The sequence below is a fragment of the Mchenga conophoros genome, linkage group LG17, assembly GCF_057382185.1.
Source record: "Mchenga conophoros isolate Kocher_MC1m ecotype Shallow Benthic linkage group LG17, M_conophoros_male_GT1.1, whole genome shotgun sequence".
Lineage (NCBI taxonomy): Eukaryota > Metazoa > Chordata > Actinopteri > Cichliformes > Cichlidae > Mchenga > Mchenga conophoros.
In genome coordinates, this window is record NC_140542.1 from 13627091 (window position 1) to 13644644 (window position 17554).

A 17554-nucleotide genomic window follows, 5' to 3' on the forward strand; every position below is an offset into this window, starting at 1 on the left:
GAATGGTTGTCTGTCTCTCTGTGTTAGCCTTGCCACAGACTGGGTGACCCTGGACAGGTCAGGCTCCAGCCTCCCCGTGACCCTGATAAGGATGAGCCGAAGAGGACGGATAGATGGATTTCTACTATAATCTGCTTATTTAATTTTTTTTTGGAAATAGTCGGAAAATGGGAAAGCGGTTTACAACTTTTGAGTAATGGAGACGTGAACATTACGTAGACTTTACTCCATGGAAAAGGACAAGAATGTACAAACTTCAGCCCAAACCAGCAACAGCTATCCACCGCTGGTAACATGACATCAGCTCTTTCCAAGCACCTGCAAAGAAAACATGTTAACAAAAATGCTGTTAGTATATACAGTCAGGCTTGTAGCCTTCATTTCTATCTGTGTATTTTTCTGCAGTGTTTTTTGTGTCAAGCGCTCTTTCACCAGCTTTGGTGTCATCTTATCGTTAACACTTAAGCACTGACAGCAGTCTTGGTCAAGTTCTTTGAAAATAGTAATTAGTTACTAATTACTGATTACTTCTCCAAGAAAGTAATCCTGTTACTTTATTGATTACTTATTTTCAAAAGTAATTAATTACTTTATTACTTAGCTACTTTTTAAAAACATGATACACAACCTGAATACGTAAAGCAATAGACCTTTGCCAATTCTATTTTTTCTGCATAGCCATCATATAAAATTGAATCAAATGAAAAAGTCTCTTTTAAAAACTTGTTTTATTAGTTTTAATCTTTTAACTTCATGCACATTGCATCAAGCAAAATTAAATTATATGCAACAGTCTTTGACTGGAAGAAATTTGTTTAACATTTAAACCTATTTTCTGTATATTCCAGCATATAAAATAAAATAATGTTTTGTGTTTACACTCACTCTTTCAAATAGATGCAAGTAAAACACAGAAAAAAAAAAAATCAACGACTCAGCAGCACTGAGTCCTGTCGCTCTTAAATCTATTTTCACCTGTTTAGCAGGAGTAGGGCGGGTGGAGGTTTGCCTGGTGCCACAGTGATCATGTCAGTGGGGGCATCCGTGGGTTTCTCTGTGAATTTCACATTCCTGTGGCAGCGTGCTGGTGCTTGCTCAGATTTGAAGGTTAATGTTTCGCTGTAGAAAGAAGTTTTCTTCCCATGCAGAATGTACAGCGGATGATAATGTTTTTGTCACTTTTTATGGACTAAAACTTTGAGTAATTTAAGTACATCCAAGCTTTAAACGCTGCATGGTCGTACTCTCTGCTGCACTTCATATTATTCATTAATGATCTATACATGTCTGTTGCTGCCATGGACGTCGCACGTGCTTACATCATTGTCATGAGACACTGACAAACAAAATCACATTTTAGTAATGCAATAATGCAGCGTGCTTACAGGAAAGTAATAGTAATCTAATTACTTTTTGCAATAGTAATCCCTTACTTTACTCACTACTTAAAAAAAATTTAATGGATTACAGTAACACGTTACTTTTAACGTGTTACTGCCCATCTCTGACTGACAGAAAACTCTTGTGTACAATCATTAGGACAAGGACGTGTGTAGCCTAAACTTCATATTGTTAAGTAGTGTTAATTATCTTAGGCCATGTTCAATTCAATTCAATTCAATTTTATTTATACAGTCGCTTCAAGGCACTTTATATTGTAAGATGGACCCTACAATAATAGGGCCATGTAATAATGCACTTTCTACTTGAAGTAATTCAGTGATATAATGCTATAAATTTTTGTATTTTAAATAGTAAATAACAATGTGTAATAGGCAGTTTTTTAAACAATGACCTCAATGCTACAATTAATCAGTGTAAAAGCTTATGGCCACACCACCCTGATCACGCAGCTCTCACCTGATCTCGGAGCTGTGCGATTACAAATCAGGGCCGCATAAATGATACTAGGTGTTGTGACCAGAGATGGGCAGTAACACGTTACAAGTAACGCATTACTGCCCATCTCTACAAGTAACGCGTTACTGTAATCTGATTACTTTTTTCAGGTAACGAGTAAAGTAAGGGATTACTATTGCAAAAACGGTGATTAGATTACCGTTACTTTCCCGTAGGAACGCTGCGTTACTGCATTACTAAAACCATGATTTTTTTGCGAGAATGTCTCATGACAGTGAAGTAAGCAAGTGCGACGTTCGTGACAACAGCTGTGTGCAGATCAACAGTGGATCACATATCGAGTGCGGGAGAGAGTATGAGCGTGCAGCGTTTAAAGCGTGGAAGTACTGACCTTATTTTGAGTTTGATTCCATAAAAAAGAGACAAAAACATTAGCGTCCGTTGTGCGTGGGAAGAAAACTTCTTTTTAAAGCGAAAAAAACCCCCTAAACTTCCAAGCGAGCACCGAGTGCGCTACGACGTAATGGGAAACTCACAGAGAAACTCGCGGATTCTTTCACTGAGCGCTGCGGCACACCTGCACCAGGGCAAACCTCTGCCTACGCCACTCCTGTTTTACAGGTGAAAATAGAGCAACAGGACCGCTGAGTCTTTGACTTTATTTATTTTCTGCTGTGTTTTACTTGCATCTATTTGAAAGACTGAGTGTAAACACACACACAAAAAAATTATGTGCTGGAATGTGCAGAAAATAAGTTTAAATGTTAAACAAATTTCTTCCAGTCAGAGAATGTTGCATATAATTAAATTTTTGCTTGATGCATAAAGTTAAAAGGTTAAAACTAATAAAACAAGTTTTAAAAAGAGACTTTTCCATTTGATTACATTTTGTATGATGGATTATGCAGAAAAAGTAGAATTGGGCTGAAAGATCTATCGCTTTATCACCTCTTCAGGTTGTAAATGGTGTTTTTAAAAAGTAACTAAGTAACTAAGTAATTAATTACTTTTGAAAATAAGTAATCAGTAAAGTAACGGGATTACTCTTTTGGGAAGTAATCAGTAATTAGTTACTGATTACTTTTCAAGTAACTTGACCACTACTGGTTATGACCGTAGTAGTCCATTTACCATATCTGTCGTCAGTGATGCCGTCTCACTGTACCATTAATTTTCTATATTACTAAAACTGAAATTGTAAAATATGTAAAACAATTTAATGGGAAACCTACAATTTCCTTATTAACTACATCAGCTGTAACAAACTGAGGCCTCTCATATGAACAGTCCTTTTTTAGAATATTAATGCAGCATTACGTTTTACTTTGTCATAGAAAAACAGAAAATTCACTTCTTACAGCATGTGCAAAAGTTCATTCTGCAGAGGTGGATTTGTCTCTTTAAAAATCAATAAAATGAGGAATCTGCATACAAATGTTGTATTTGTAAGTCTATGTGGTTTTAGTTGCAGTGAGGCAAGTATATGGGATGGTGAAACTTGCAAAACAAAGTAGCTTTAAAAAAAAAAAGAAGTAATGTCACTGAGCCATCACACTCACAGCCTACAGTGAGGGAGGAAGGCTGGCTGCAGCGAGTCCAAACAGTTGGTGAGCTCCTTTTTTCAGCACGTTGTTCCGAAGAAGCCTCCAAGAAAACAAAATGTATTATTTAGTCCTGGAGCTCATTTATTATGCCAAGTCATGTATTGATCCAAAAAGTGAAAGTAAAGCTGGAGAGGTTAACTGACATGTAGGAGGAGGAGGAGGGAGTCAAGAAAGAGAAGGAATTGGGAGGCTGAGAGAGGAAGAGATGACAGTATCGATTTCTAGACAGAGGGGAGATGAGCAGGGCTGAGGAGGTGGAGTGTTAATGTGTGTGTGAGAAGAAGATTCCTTCCCAACAATGTGAGAAACTTATAAAGTCATGAAGTAAATGATTACTTCAAGTTACTGCCTCAAAACATGGTTCTACAAGCTACTCAATCAGAGGGTGTACTTAGCTTTTTCAGAGGACTGCACAGAATCCTGTAAGAACTTTCTTTGTCACATGATTGTATATAGTCATTATAAACATGCAGAGTTAACATTGTGAATGGATGTATTTGATCTATGATCTTTTCATTATACTAAACAAGGTGCTTTGGTCACTGCTCCTGTAACATTTGTTGCTAATATTCAGCACTTCTCTGGCCTCTGGTAGGTACAAAGAGGCTGTGGCCTTGAGAAAACAGACTGTACCATTAGAAGTCAGTCCTGTCCAAGATATTGCACTCACACTCAACTCTTTACCACATGCTTGACCTCTTCCATGAGGCCAAGAGACAGTTTACTCCTGCTTTCTACATGCAGACACGCACACAAGTCACATGATGGGCAGGATTATCCGTCATGAGCTCATTCTGTATCTCAGCAATCAGTCGTGGCTTAACATAGAGAGAGCGATAGACCGAGGGTGAAAAGAGCAAGATACGAGTTATGTGTCTTGCTAGCAGCGCTTTGAAACTCAGCAAGCCATTATATAGAAACCTTGTGATGAGGATATATTGGGTGCATGTGTGTGAGCATTTGTGGGTAGCTGCAGCTGCAACCTAATTGAGATTTATACCCCGTCGTGTTAGCCAGGGAGAAATTCTCTTTCAAACCAGCTCTGTCACAGCTGCTGAGCCTGTCTGGCTGCTGTATGCTACACAACACATTAGTTCCCTGCGGGCTCAACTTAAACTTAACCACAACAGACACATGCCTAACACTAACCTTCACCTAACCATAGCGAAGACAGCATCAAGCAAAACAGAGGCACAAAGTCTGCACTTGAATCAGGTAGCTTTATTCCTAAATGTGTCTCCCAAAGCAAACAGAGATACTTTTCTCTTGTGACATGGTTTGCTGTGAGCAGATTATTTCTGTTCACAGACATGGACGCACACACAGGCACATGCACACTTCTCTCTCTTCCGAGTGCCGGGATAATCATGCACGTTCTGAATTCTCATATCCTCCCACGCCAGAATCTTTCTGCTCCCGTGAGCAGAAAACCAGAGCACCCCATCTTCTCTCTTCTCATCTCTGCCTCTTACCCCGCAATTGTCATGAATCTTCTGTATATATGAATGTGTGTGTTTGTGTGTGTGCACATGTGTGCTTGTCAGTCAGAGGTTGCCTGCAGGCAAAGCTTTGTAGGGTCTTCCATTGCAATTTTCTGATGACTCTGTGTGATACAGTGCCAAAAGGAAACCCTGCGTGTGTCACTAAATCGTGTGCAGTACAGTATGTGTGCAAGTTACCATGCAGCTGTTTTTTTGCATTTTTTTTGCAGGTATGTGTCTGAGTGGGGATTTGTGTGTCTGTAAAGGTGTCTGTGTGCATTGGTGAGTGTGTGTGTGGCACCATTGCTGAGTTTGTGCACAATGTGCACTGTGACAAATAGCGGATCTGTCTGGAAATGTGGGGGCGGGATTCTACTTCAAGAGCATGTCGGAGCAATTAGAGTTGGCCTCAACTACAAATACACAAACAGTAGCACAAGCACACACATCTGATTAAAATGAATCGAAATGCAGCTGCAGCTTCCATACAGTTTCTGCAGAAGAAAGGGTTTAAAATAGCAATGGTTCCTGTCATAATTAGCTATTTATGGGGCGTTAAACTTTACAAAATCTGCGATCCAGATGGAAATAAAAGTTAGTCACACCAGCTCACGTCACAGAAAAATTTGACCATGCTATCTAAGAACAATTAGGAGTCATGCTCCGTGTAGAGTAATAATGATAGAGCCATCAAATAAGATGGCTACAGGTAAATGTATATCAGGGCAAGTACCAGTAGTTTACAAAATCAGGGACGTGCTAGGATTAAGCTGACCCCCCACAAGGGTTATCTACTGGTGGTTTTCAATTGAGTTAAATTAAGAATTTCATTAGCTTCTAGCTAATGTTAACTGCTTTGACATTTAAAAAGAGAAAAAATGAAAACACAAGTAAGTAAAACAGGATTAGAGAATAAGTTAAATAAAAGGAAAAGTTACTTTTAGCTACTCCTTTAGTAATCCCGGTATTATGAGTGAATAAAGGGATCACTCATTGTGGTGATCCCTTTATTCACAAGGGATCACCACAATGAGTAGCTCTGCATGTTTGATTGGGCAGCAGGATCTTTTGATAGTTAGGCAAATGTGTAAGCCACTACACTATGGAGGACCTGTTAGACAATAAGTTAAATATTTTGACTAACTAGTGCTTTACCAGTTTAGACTACCTTGCTAACCTAGCAAGGTAGTCTAAACAGTTCAGTCCTATGTGTAAAACAATTGTTTTCTGTGCTCTTCTGCTGGTATTTTACTTTCTCCTCATGCTGGAAAAGGGTCAATAAACCCTCTGATACCTGTCTCTATCCCCCTCATATCTTTTCCAGTGTACAGAGCTGTAAAAACGCAGCTACATTAATCATTATGTGCCACCACACAATTAAAGATTCGTTTAATGACATTAAACCTGACAAAGATACATTTAAAGATATGTGTAGTATACACTCAAAATAACTAAATTTTTCTAATCTCACTGACATTGCTCATCTTTCTTTTTCTTTTTGTGTCTGTAGGAGAATCACTGCAGGCGCATAAAGATACTGGGGGACTGTTACTACTGCGTGTCAGGACTGACCCAACCCAAGGCGGACCATGCCCACTGCTGTGTAGAAATGGGCCTGGATATGATTGATACCATTGCGTATGTCACACACTGACATGCAGGCAAAAATGTCTTTGTTATGATTGTTTTGGGGAAGGACCAGAAGTCAACAGTTACTCTACAATGTGTGATCATCCGAATTGTTTCTTAAGAAGAAAACAATTTTATCCTTTTAAGTTGCTTTCGGTGCATTGCTTCTATGACAACAGTTTCTAGGAAATCCGAGAAAACTGAGGCACTTCTTACCTGCTTCAACAGTAATATACATCGATCAGGGATAACATTAGGACCACTTGTCTAGTATTGCGTCGGTCCCCCTTTTGCTGCCAAAACACCTGTCACAAAGGTAACCTAGAAAGCTGACCTTTGTAACATGTGATTGATATTGAGTGTGTATATATTCCAATCCAAACAATTTCTAACCACATAGATTTGGTTGACTTCCAAATCTATTCCCTTTACTTCTTTTTCGTTCATTTGGAACCTAAAAGACACTTGCTTGCACGTAGCCCTGGTTTCCGCCCCTCTCCCTAAAAGCATGTAGACACCACGTACACGGAGAACCTTTGCCTCACTTTCCTGTGTGAACCTGCGCCTGTCATGTTCTTTGCCCCACCGCTCTGTCTGGGAGGATGGATGCCGGAGTGGGAGCCCTTTATCTCAAAGGACAGGTGCTGCCATGCACACGCATTCCTCAGTATGCGTGTGAGTGTAAGATGTCCCTTCTTCAACCTTATGGGCAAACCACATTTTCTTTTCTGCCATCCTGTAAACAGACACACCCACCCCACACACACGCAAATACACACTTTGTGAACCCTTTGCCATTCTCAATTTCCTTCCTCGTCTGTGACTGTCTCACATCTGAAGTGGGTGACCTCCCACAGGTTACTAGGTGATTTACCAGGGAGGAGAGGCTCTGGAAAAGTCCTGCTTTTTCGTCACTGCCCCACAGTACGACTCAGGGAAGGTGATCCACACATGCGCATTCATATTGTAAACACATACATGTGAACATAAACTTTTTTGAAGGCGCATTGAGTAGTTTGTGCTTTTTTTGGAACAAAGTTGAAATGTGTTGGAAGCGTATGATTACAGATGCGCCTCTCTACATCAAAGATTTTGTACTCGTGTAGCAACCCTGAATCAGTTTTGCTACACAATTCAGAACTTTAAGATTCAAGATTAATTCCATTATCATAATCTAACACGAGGCTGTAAAACAATATCCACAAAAATAGCAATTTTAAAAAAGGGCTCTTGTGCTCAAATGTGGTTGCGCTACAGCAGATGTTTCTGGTTGGCTTGCCACATGGCAGGAAGGTAAACAGGTTGTGGCAGGGGGTGGAATTGTCTTTTAATATATTTTGGGTTCTGCACCAACATTTAACCTCATTGTACAGCTATCACTGATGCTTGGTAGATGGTTGCCTGATTTCTTCCAACACATCCCATACCAGTTAGTGGTGTTTCCTGCTGGGAAACAGCTATACTTCTTTGCAGATGTTAATAAGACCTTGTTGTGAGAATTTATCCTCTTTAAGTTTGAGCTAAAGGTCACTGTAGTCTAACCTAGTGTTGTTAACACTCAGTAATCTGGAGAAATTTGCTGGGCATCTTTTACTACCCAGCATTATCATTGCTTCAGCCACACTGCTTCCTATATGGCAACAAAAAGAAAAGAAAACAACAACAATAAAAGAAAAATGCTTTAAATGTTAAATTGTCCTGGTTTTTGTTCAAGTAGTTCTAAATCATTCTTTCCCCCCCTGCAGGTCGGTGGTGGAGGCCACAGAGGTGGATCTGAACATGCGCGTAGGCCTGCACACAGGACGGGTGCTGTGTGGCGTGCTGGGCCTGAGGAAATGGCAGTATGATGTCTGGTCAAATGATGTCACACTGGCGAATGTGATGGAGGCTGGAGGGCTGCCAGGGTCAGTACTGACTGTTACACCCACTGAAAATCAGACGAACGCAGCACACACACTCATGCAAAGACACAGAATACAGTATGTCAGCTACAGTAATATGACACAGTGCTATGACAGACTTTTTGTATCTGTATGTACACTACTATGTTCATAGACTTCTCAAATGGTTATCATAATTCACAGGGTCATTTACATAGAAATGTAAAATTACCGTATTTTCGGACCATAAGGCGCACTGAATTATATGGCGCATTAAGTGAAACAAAACAGTCTGATAAGTCAGACTTAACTCATTCTTCTTGCTTCCTCCACTTCCGTACCATTAATTCATTAATGTTGAATTCTCTCACAGCTGCTCTATTCCCATGTTGTTTCAGTATATTAATGACTAAGCTGTTCTCCTGACTGAAGTTTGGTCCTTTTACCTGCCATGCAATTGCATTTGTCCATAACCATCAGGAACCCTCACGTTGCCATTTAAAGTGAAAAAAAGTTAGCGTTCATCTTCCAGTTTCACTGTGTTTATGTTATGCTAACATAGCTGTGTTGCTAGTGATCAGGTAGCACATCATTATATACCAGCTAGTCCAACTTCAGTAACCCTACAAATGTCACTGCTGTTTAGTTTTCTGTCTTCATTTATGTTGGAAGTGATAGCAGAGCTGTACATTTTAAGTTTTTCAGAAATCTCTCAGTCAGAATATGCTATATCATGTTTAGGTGGTAACTAGCAAGCTAACTTCCTGCTAACTTCTAACTCCGTTAAATTTAATAAATTCTGTTTTCATGGATGCCCGGATGTTAAACTTAATTGTTACACCTGGTAAAGCTGCAAAATGATCATTTTATTAAAGATGAAACAATTTAGACCATGTTTAACTCTCAGTAATGCCGCAGTGTTCGTTTGACTTTGGAACCTGAAGGGACAGAGTTTTGGACTCAGATTACTCCGTGAGGCTCCTGACTACGGTAGCCATAACGCTCCGACAATCCATCAAGCAGTGCGGTTTTGTAGCTTACGAAGTCATACTAAAGCATTTTTTGACAGATTTCTGAGCCCGTGTACCACATAAAATCGGTTTGAGGTCAGTAAGCACAACCAGAATTCATACATAAGGCGCACCGAATTATAAGGCACACTGACGATTTTTGAGAAAATTTAAGGATTTTAAGTGCGCCTTATAGTGTGGAAAATATGGTACCTTTAAAAAAAACAAAAACAGACAAACAATGAATTTAGCAAGCTATTGCTTACCTAAGTATTTTTCAAAATGTATAAAAATTGTGAAAATGCACTTGATCAGTCACCCATTTTCCATCCATTAACTGAAGATCAGTGAAAAAGTGTATAAAATAGTTTTTGAGCATGAGCTGACATTGTTACCAGAGATGAAAGAAAGCTTTCGCAAGACTCTAAGCAGTCCCATGGAAAACTGTATCATTAGCTTGTTGGACAAACTTTAAAAAGCTAGAAGCTGAAGTACTGATTTTCTGTAGGTCTCTATCAGTTTTTCACATTATTATGAAAGTTTGGCCCCTGTGTTTGAGGCAATTGTCCTGTTGCATGATTCAATTTTGGTCCAGCTTTACCATTTAGGCAGATGCCCTCACATTTGACTCTAGAAAATGTACAGGTCCTGTGCCTGAATCATCACCTCTCCAACACTGTGCTTGACAGCTGGTAGGATGTGTTTGTGCTGATATGCTGTCTTTGTTTTCTTCCAAACATGTTGCATCATGGCCAAACATCTTTACATTGATTTCACCTGTCCAAAGGACATCGGTCCATTCTCATGGATTCTTTAGCTACAGCTTTGCAAACCTAAGCCATGCTACCATGTTCATTTTAGAGAGAAGAGGCTTTCTCCTGGCAACCCTTCCAATCAAGCCATAGTTCTTCAGTCTTTTTCTAATAGTACTGTTCTGAGCTTACCATTTTACTTGCTAACTGAGGCCTGTAGAGTGCATGGTTTGCATGGTTTGACTTGGTGGGATGTCCACCCCTGAGAAGACTGTTGTGGTGTGTTAACACATACCTGGATTCTCCAGACTAGCAAACTGCAGTATTATAAAATATAAACAAGATATAAATTCACTAGCTGTGTCCATGTCCTCATTTTAGGCTTGACAGCGTTTTAGTAGATAATGCGCCCTGCCACAAAGCAAAAATGGTACAAGAATGGTTTGAGGAGCACAACACAGAGTTTGAGGTGTTGACTTTGCCTCTAAATTTGCCAGATCTCAATCCAGTCGAGCATCTTCGATCCATGGAGGCCCCACTTTGCAACTGGCAGGACTTAAAAGATCTGTTGCTAAAAGCTTGGTGCCAAATACCGCAGCACATGTTCATATTAAGCAGCGGGTCATAATGTTATACCTGATTGGTGTATACGTATATGCAGCCATCAGATTATGTTTTGGACAGCACCACATTTTTTGACATCAGAAGAGATCATATTGGAAAAAAAATACTAGAATTTCACTCACCGCACTCAAGCACAAATTTATTGGACTTTACTACATATAATTAGTGTAATAATCTCATACTATAACTTATACTAAGCTATGGTTTACAGTTTTTGTACTTTTTCCAATAAACAGAAAAGATATTACAGGTCCGATTGAATAAGCTGCTGCTTACAACTGTTGTAAGATACATCCTTAAACTTGTCATGTCGATCTGACCTAGAAAAAGCAAAACAAAATATCAAAGCAATGTAAACATAAAACAGCATCCCTGAGTAGGCACACCAACATCTGCTCAACAAGTAACTGAGAGATCACAACCTGTGTTAGTTTACAGAGTTGTACCAAAATAAACCACACGGTTCATCCTGATATTTTAAGTGTTTTTAACTGTTTCCATACAACATCTGGATTGACTTGGCTTACTGTAATCATTTGTGGAATCATTTCGTTGGTGTTCATGCTAATTGTTGATGAAATAGTAAATAAAATGATCTTTTAAGAGGTCAACTTTTCCCACATTCTGCCCTGAAAAACCATTGCAAGAAAATAATTCAGATTTAATGTAGTTGCACAAATGTGCTAACTAGGACATAAACAGCAGCTAAAAATAAAACTGACCACCATGATTAAATTAATGTCACTTCATTAAACTGGCTGCAGAAATGATCAGACCTACACAGTGTATACGGACGTGGCTGGGTTTCTTTATTTTGTTTACTAGTTCTTTTCAGGTTACGGCACAACTCGAGCCAGGAGTCAGCTCTTCTCGAGGCTTCCTCCACTGCACACTCTCCCCGTCAGTCTCCTCCGTTACTATATACAAGGAGAGAGTGATTAGTCTCTGCACAAACACCTGTCCCCTCTGCCACCCCGACGCCGCCCCAAGAGCTAGCTGCGCCACCCGTCCCACGGCAGCAGGCCAGAGACCACACCCCTGCCACATTGGCATACAGTAACAAGCAGATTTGCATTTTAAACAGCACTGAAATGAGATCGCCTGTTTGGCTAAATTTGGTTCTGTTTCAAGTGAGGTAATAAGATTTTAGGACTCGTTACCAGATTAGATGATTTACCAGGATGAAAATTTCTATGAAGTGACGAGTTTTGAGCAAGCCGAGGGGCTATTAAGCTGATAAAAATAATGAGGGGATAATGATTTGAGACCTTAGTGTTGGACTTTTTATCACCAACTGCTTTTTGTCCTCTGCTTTGCTTGTGCTCCCAGCAAGGTGCACATCACAAGGACCACCCTGGAGTGTTTGAACGGAGACTACGAGGTGGAACCGGGCTTTGGCCACGAGAGACATGCCTTCCTACAGAAGCATCACATAGAAACGTTTTTCATCGTGCCGTCACACAGACGGAAAGTACGACAGAATGATTTCTTTTCTGCAGATTCTCTTACAACCGTATAACTTGAGAGGTGACACAGCTGTCAGTGTTGTAACAGTTAATCCTCTGATGGAGGGAGAGGGAGGCAAGCCATGTGCTAAGCTGGCATACACATGACTAGTATCAATATCTCACACCAACTGCACATGTGCATCGGAGCTGGCTGTTCGTGTCAGAAAAAATGTTTTAAATCCCTCGTAAAGTGCACATGCACAACGCTGGCACCGGCATGCACACGCAGATAAACACTTGATCCAGGTTTTGTAATATCCCACATTCACAGTTTACTGTAAAAATCCCACTCAAGCCTACTTGATTTCCATGAATGAGACAATTCTCCACATTTAATTTCATGCCATGTCCTTTTAACCGCTTCATTAATGGAGAATATAAATTTTGAATTTGAACATTTTTGAATTAAAAGATTTTTATGGATAATTAAATGGAGGGAAGATGCAATCAGAAACACTGATGTTAAATTGTTTAAGTTGTGGAGGGTTCCAAAATAATAATAATAATTATGATGAATTGGCAAGAAATAATATTACTTGGTTGTACAAGTAATCAATGGTGCATTCGTCCCTAAAACAGAATATATGTTGCTTTTATTTCCACACATGACACTGAAGTAAATCTCTTTCGATTTTTAAATCAAATGAAATCAAGACCTGATGTCTTCTCTGTCCCATCTAGCCTAAAATGAAGCATAACAATAGTGAATTTAGGATTTTTACATTTGTTTGCTTTTTTAAATTTAGATGCATTTTACTACTTATTATGAGAGCTGTGCTATTTTTGGAGCTACATATTTGTTATTGTCATTTTACATTTACTCATATTTAGTCATATGACTAAATGTAAAAAGAGCGTGCCTGCTTGTATTGTGCTTGTTCAGATCTACTGCGCATTATCATAATACATTTTCTTTATTTGTAATATATGTAGAGTGATACGTCTGTCCTAAGGGCCAATGGCAATACATAGCTCTGATTAATGAGGACTTAAAGGCAGCCACTGGCGCAGTGTGGCATGACACACATTTTGTGTTGCTACTGTGTTGTTGATAACAGCTGGCTAGTGGCGACTTTTTATTGACCCTGTAGAATACAAAGAAATGAGCAGCACATTATTTTTGGTAATATATGAAACTGATTTAAAAAAACAAAACAAAACAAAAACATTTATTGTTTTTTCAGCCCGTATAAAAAAACCCTTAAAACCATAATAGCTTTAACAAATTTACAAACATAAGAAATTTAATAAGACTTACAATTTCCTTGATCTTAATGAAAGCTTTATAATGACCCACAACGGTCAGGGTGACTTGAACTAACTAGTCTTTAAGCACCCTTAAAACAATGAGAACAAAATAATCACATTCACATGTCCAACTATTTAGTTAAAAGATTAAGTACCTTTAAAATACATGGCCCAAATCAATAATTGTATTAATTATAAAAGCAATAGTAATGTAAATGTTCCAGCCTATTTAACCTTTTTTATCTCAACCATATTTAACGTAGTACAACAGCAACAGTAATACAAAAATCCTAACAATGTATGCCACAAAGCTAAATTTATAAGTCTGATACAGCACATGATAAAAGGTAAAATTCTAATGTTATGGCAAATATCCATATTCAAATACGAGACTGCGTAATGCTAATGATAATTACTTTGACTTTGGCATGTTTCAGTTTCATATATTTCACATTTTCACTTCGCAAGCAAGAAAAAATAACATAAAAAATGAAAGACGGATTGAATTTATAGATGTATTAGTTGCGAGTTTTTGTGTTTACTGTTTGTACTGTCAATTATTCTATCAAAGCTGTGCTTAATTGTGCTATATACACTAGGCTAAATGTTAGCTTTTTCATCCTGAAAAATATTAACAAGATAAGAGACTTAATGCTTCACTTGATTTATGTGATGTTTTCTTTTTCTTCTTTTTTTTTTCTTCAAAAAAGCCTATTATAGTATATCATATCAAGCCTTAAATGTGTTTAGTATGTTGAGTTCTTTATCAAATGTTCTATTTATTGTTTTATTTTTATCTTTATTTCCAGATCTTTCCTGGTATTATCCTATCAGACATCAAACCAGCCAAGAGGATGAAGTTCAAGACAGTGTGCTACTTGCTTGTGCAGCTCATGCACTGTAGGAAGATGTTCAAGGCCGAGATCCCCTTCTCCAATGTCATGACCTGTGAGGATGATGACAAGGTATGTGTAAAAAGCACTAATGAAAGCATCTCTTTGGTTTCAAATTACAAAAGTAATTTGCTATGCTTGCATATGAGTGCACAGAATATGAATTACTAGTTCACATAGTCAAATGAAAATCCTTTTATTAGACTTGCCTATAGGTGTTTTTTGGGTGGATTGAAATCCTGCTTGGATCCATAATCTGCATGTCAAACAATCACACAAGAAAACATTAATATGTATTTAATGTTTGCTTGTATTGTATTAATGAATTAATATGTACATTTCACATCTTCAGAAGTACCACAGTACTCCTGCTTTATGACAGTCTCTTAAAAAGTAAGCCACTGGGACTGATACAACCACTGACATTGACTTTATATATGCCAGATTGCAATTTCATGTCCATATGAGCATCACCTTGTTCTTGTTGATGTGTTTCTTAGCTCTGTGTGTGACGAGGCAGTGAGTCAGTCATGGAGTCGTCGAGTGTTTGGGCGATTGGTGTTGTGTCACAGTGTCTGGCTGTCAGAAATAGCCTGCTAGCTCTAATCCGCCCAACTCTGTGAGCCGGTCCAGGCATTAGCACTTCATGATTTTGATGAGGTTGCATTACAACTGCTGGTAATCACCCACTGCCTGGTATCATCTCTCATAATAGCATTAGACACATTGTTATATGATTATCCAAGTAGCTAAAATCCTTCCTTTGTGACACATAGCAAATCTATAATAGAATTATGACTGGGAATTGTTTGGTGCTATTTACAAGATCTAATCTTGCTATACATGACAAATTAAAAATGGTGACTCTTGCTTCACTGTCACCTGTCAAGGGGCGGAATACATTAGGCAGCAAGTGAATATTCAGTTCTTGATACAGATGTGTTGGAAGTAGGAAAAATGGCCGAGCATCAGAATCAGAGAGACTTTGCTAAGCCAAACTTTGATGGCTAGGACACTGACTGTTCCAGGAGGAGTTTTCTAGTTAGTACATACTAAAAGTGGTCCAAAGAACCGTTTTGAATGACAACAAAGTTATCACCATGTTCATCTGGGAAAGTTTGTGTTTTGAAGCGTTACTTTGATGGGTTCACAAACATAAAAATGTTCAAGCTTTAGACGTGATTTCAAATATCTCAGTGTGACTGAGCATCTGTGGAATATTCTAAAAAAACAAGTCAAACTGAGGGAGCCTTCACCTGGCAACTTTGCTGCTTACATCTTTTTGCTACAGGACATCGTCAGAAATCTTGTGGAGTCTCGATTCCCCAACAAGCAAAAGCTGATTTTATGACTAAAGGGGGTCTTTAAAGCATGTATGCAGGATGTGGCATGTACTGTGCTTTGAAACACATTATCTTGATTAGCTTGCACCCACTTTGGGGGCACTGTGGTCAACATTAGGAATAACTTTGATTGCTGCATGCTGTGAAAGGAGAAGGGGGGTATCCAGCTGGCAGCACAGAAAGCTGTGTGTGTCAACAGTTGTGGAGCTCGGTTTTGGTCAGTAACACATGTAAAGAGCTTGGATTTGTTATTCGTTCTTCCAAATAGGTCCATAAATCTGTTATACCTTCAGACATAATAAGGAACAGGAGTTGAAAAAGCAGATCTTAAAGAAAAATGTCTTCATCTAATATTATACTGTAGCCAATGAGCAGTAACTTCTGCAGTTAACATACCATTCTATAGTTTGTTATCATAATTTTCAAATTGGGCATTATTTTATTCATTATCGTATTTGACAACTGAGTTCCATCTCCCTGGATAATTCCACCCACAGGACCAATAAAAAACCGCCACACAGAAAAAGCAATTAAAACACACCAATGTGTACTTTGTCTACCTACTTATTTTCTGATTAACTGCTACCTGAAACTTCAGTGTGATGTGACATTAGTGCCTCGGTTGTATTACCAGCAGCAAATAAGTATTTATAACCTTATCATCAGATTGTATATTAGACCTTTTCTCTTTGCCACCATCAGATCAAAAGCACAATGTCAGTACAATGCCCATTTTAATGAGCTATACTTCATATCTATATATACTTTAATTTACATTATAAAATGTTATCACATCTTAATCTGCTACATGGAACTTGTAGTAAGTTGGCTATTAATGGGTGGTGGAGCAAAGAAAAACTGCTTCTTGTCTTTTTTTTTTTACCAAGGTCTTTTAATGATAAGAGCCTTGTGCCGAAATTTGTGCCTGAGCTCTAACTTCACAGTGGTTAAACAATATTCAAGGCCCTGTGGTTTTGATCGATTAGATTTAAAGCCTTTTGCATGTTAATTTCTTAATCTGTTTAAAAAAAAAATTCAGTCACCTAACTTCTAATTTCAGCCTTCTCTGCATTTATGAATTTGTGCACGCATAACATGCGTGTGTGCATCTCTGTGAGCTGCTATTGGTAGTTTGATGGTAAGTAATGAGTATTATATCCTCAGATATTCAGACAAGCATGTCTGCAAACTTTTTTATCGTCTTTATAGAGTTATATCAAATTCTCCTGTGCTCAGGAGCTGTGTAAGTGCTGAGCTCACAAAACTCTTCATTTGTATGCCTCACCGCATCAGCTGACAAGCAGTCAGCCTTAACGCACGAGGCAGGTCTCTGCAGAGACTGATTGTGTTGTCTTTTTCGCTGTATGACAGCGGCGAGCTTTGCGGACTGCATCGGAGAAGCTGAGGAATCGGACGTCTTTCTCAGCCACTGCCGTGCAGCACTCGCCAGGAACGCGAGTCAACCGCTACATTGGGCGGCTCATCGAAGCGCGTCAGACCGAGTCTGAGACATCAGACCTCAACTACATCACCCTGTTCTACAGGAGCAGAGACAGGGAGCGCAGGGTGAGGACACACGAGACCTGAACATCTGATCGAGAAACACGTAACTTTTCAACAGATATACAAATGTATTAATATATACTTTGCTCAAGATACAACATGCTTCGTGACTGCCCCCCCTTCTGTCTTACACTCGCACATACACACCCTACACGAGCT

General features: G+C 38.9%; 1 protein-coding gene across 2 annotated transcripts in view; it reads left to right on the forward strand.

Moving 5' to 3' along the window:
- The window catches only part of LOC146555171 (adenylate cyclase type 1-like), a 64380-nt gene that overhangs the window by 17455 nt on the left and 29371 nt on the right, over positions 1-17554 (forward strand). For both annotated transcript variants that reach the window (XM_085251809.1, XM_085251808.1), the window contains exons 5-9: positions 6456-6583; positions 8320-8478; positions 12170-12311; positions 14406-14561; positions 17204-17398. In XM_085251809.1, the coding sequence (XP_085107935.1) occupies positions 6456-6583; positions 8320-8478; positions 12170-12311; positions 14406-14561; positions 17204-17398 (780 nt within the window). The remainder of the gene's footprint in view (positions 1-6455; positions 6584-8319; positions 8479-12169; positions 12312-14405; positions 14562-17203; positions 17399-17554) is intronic.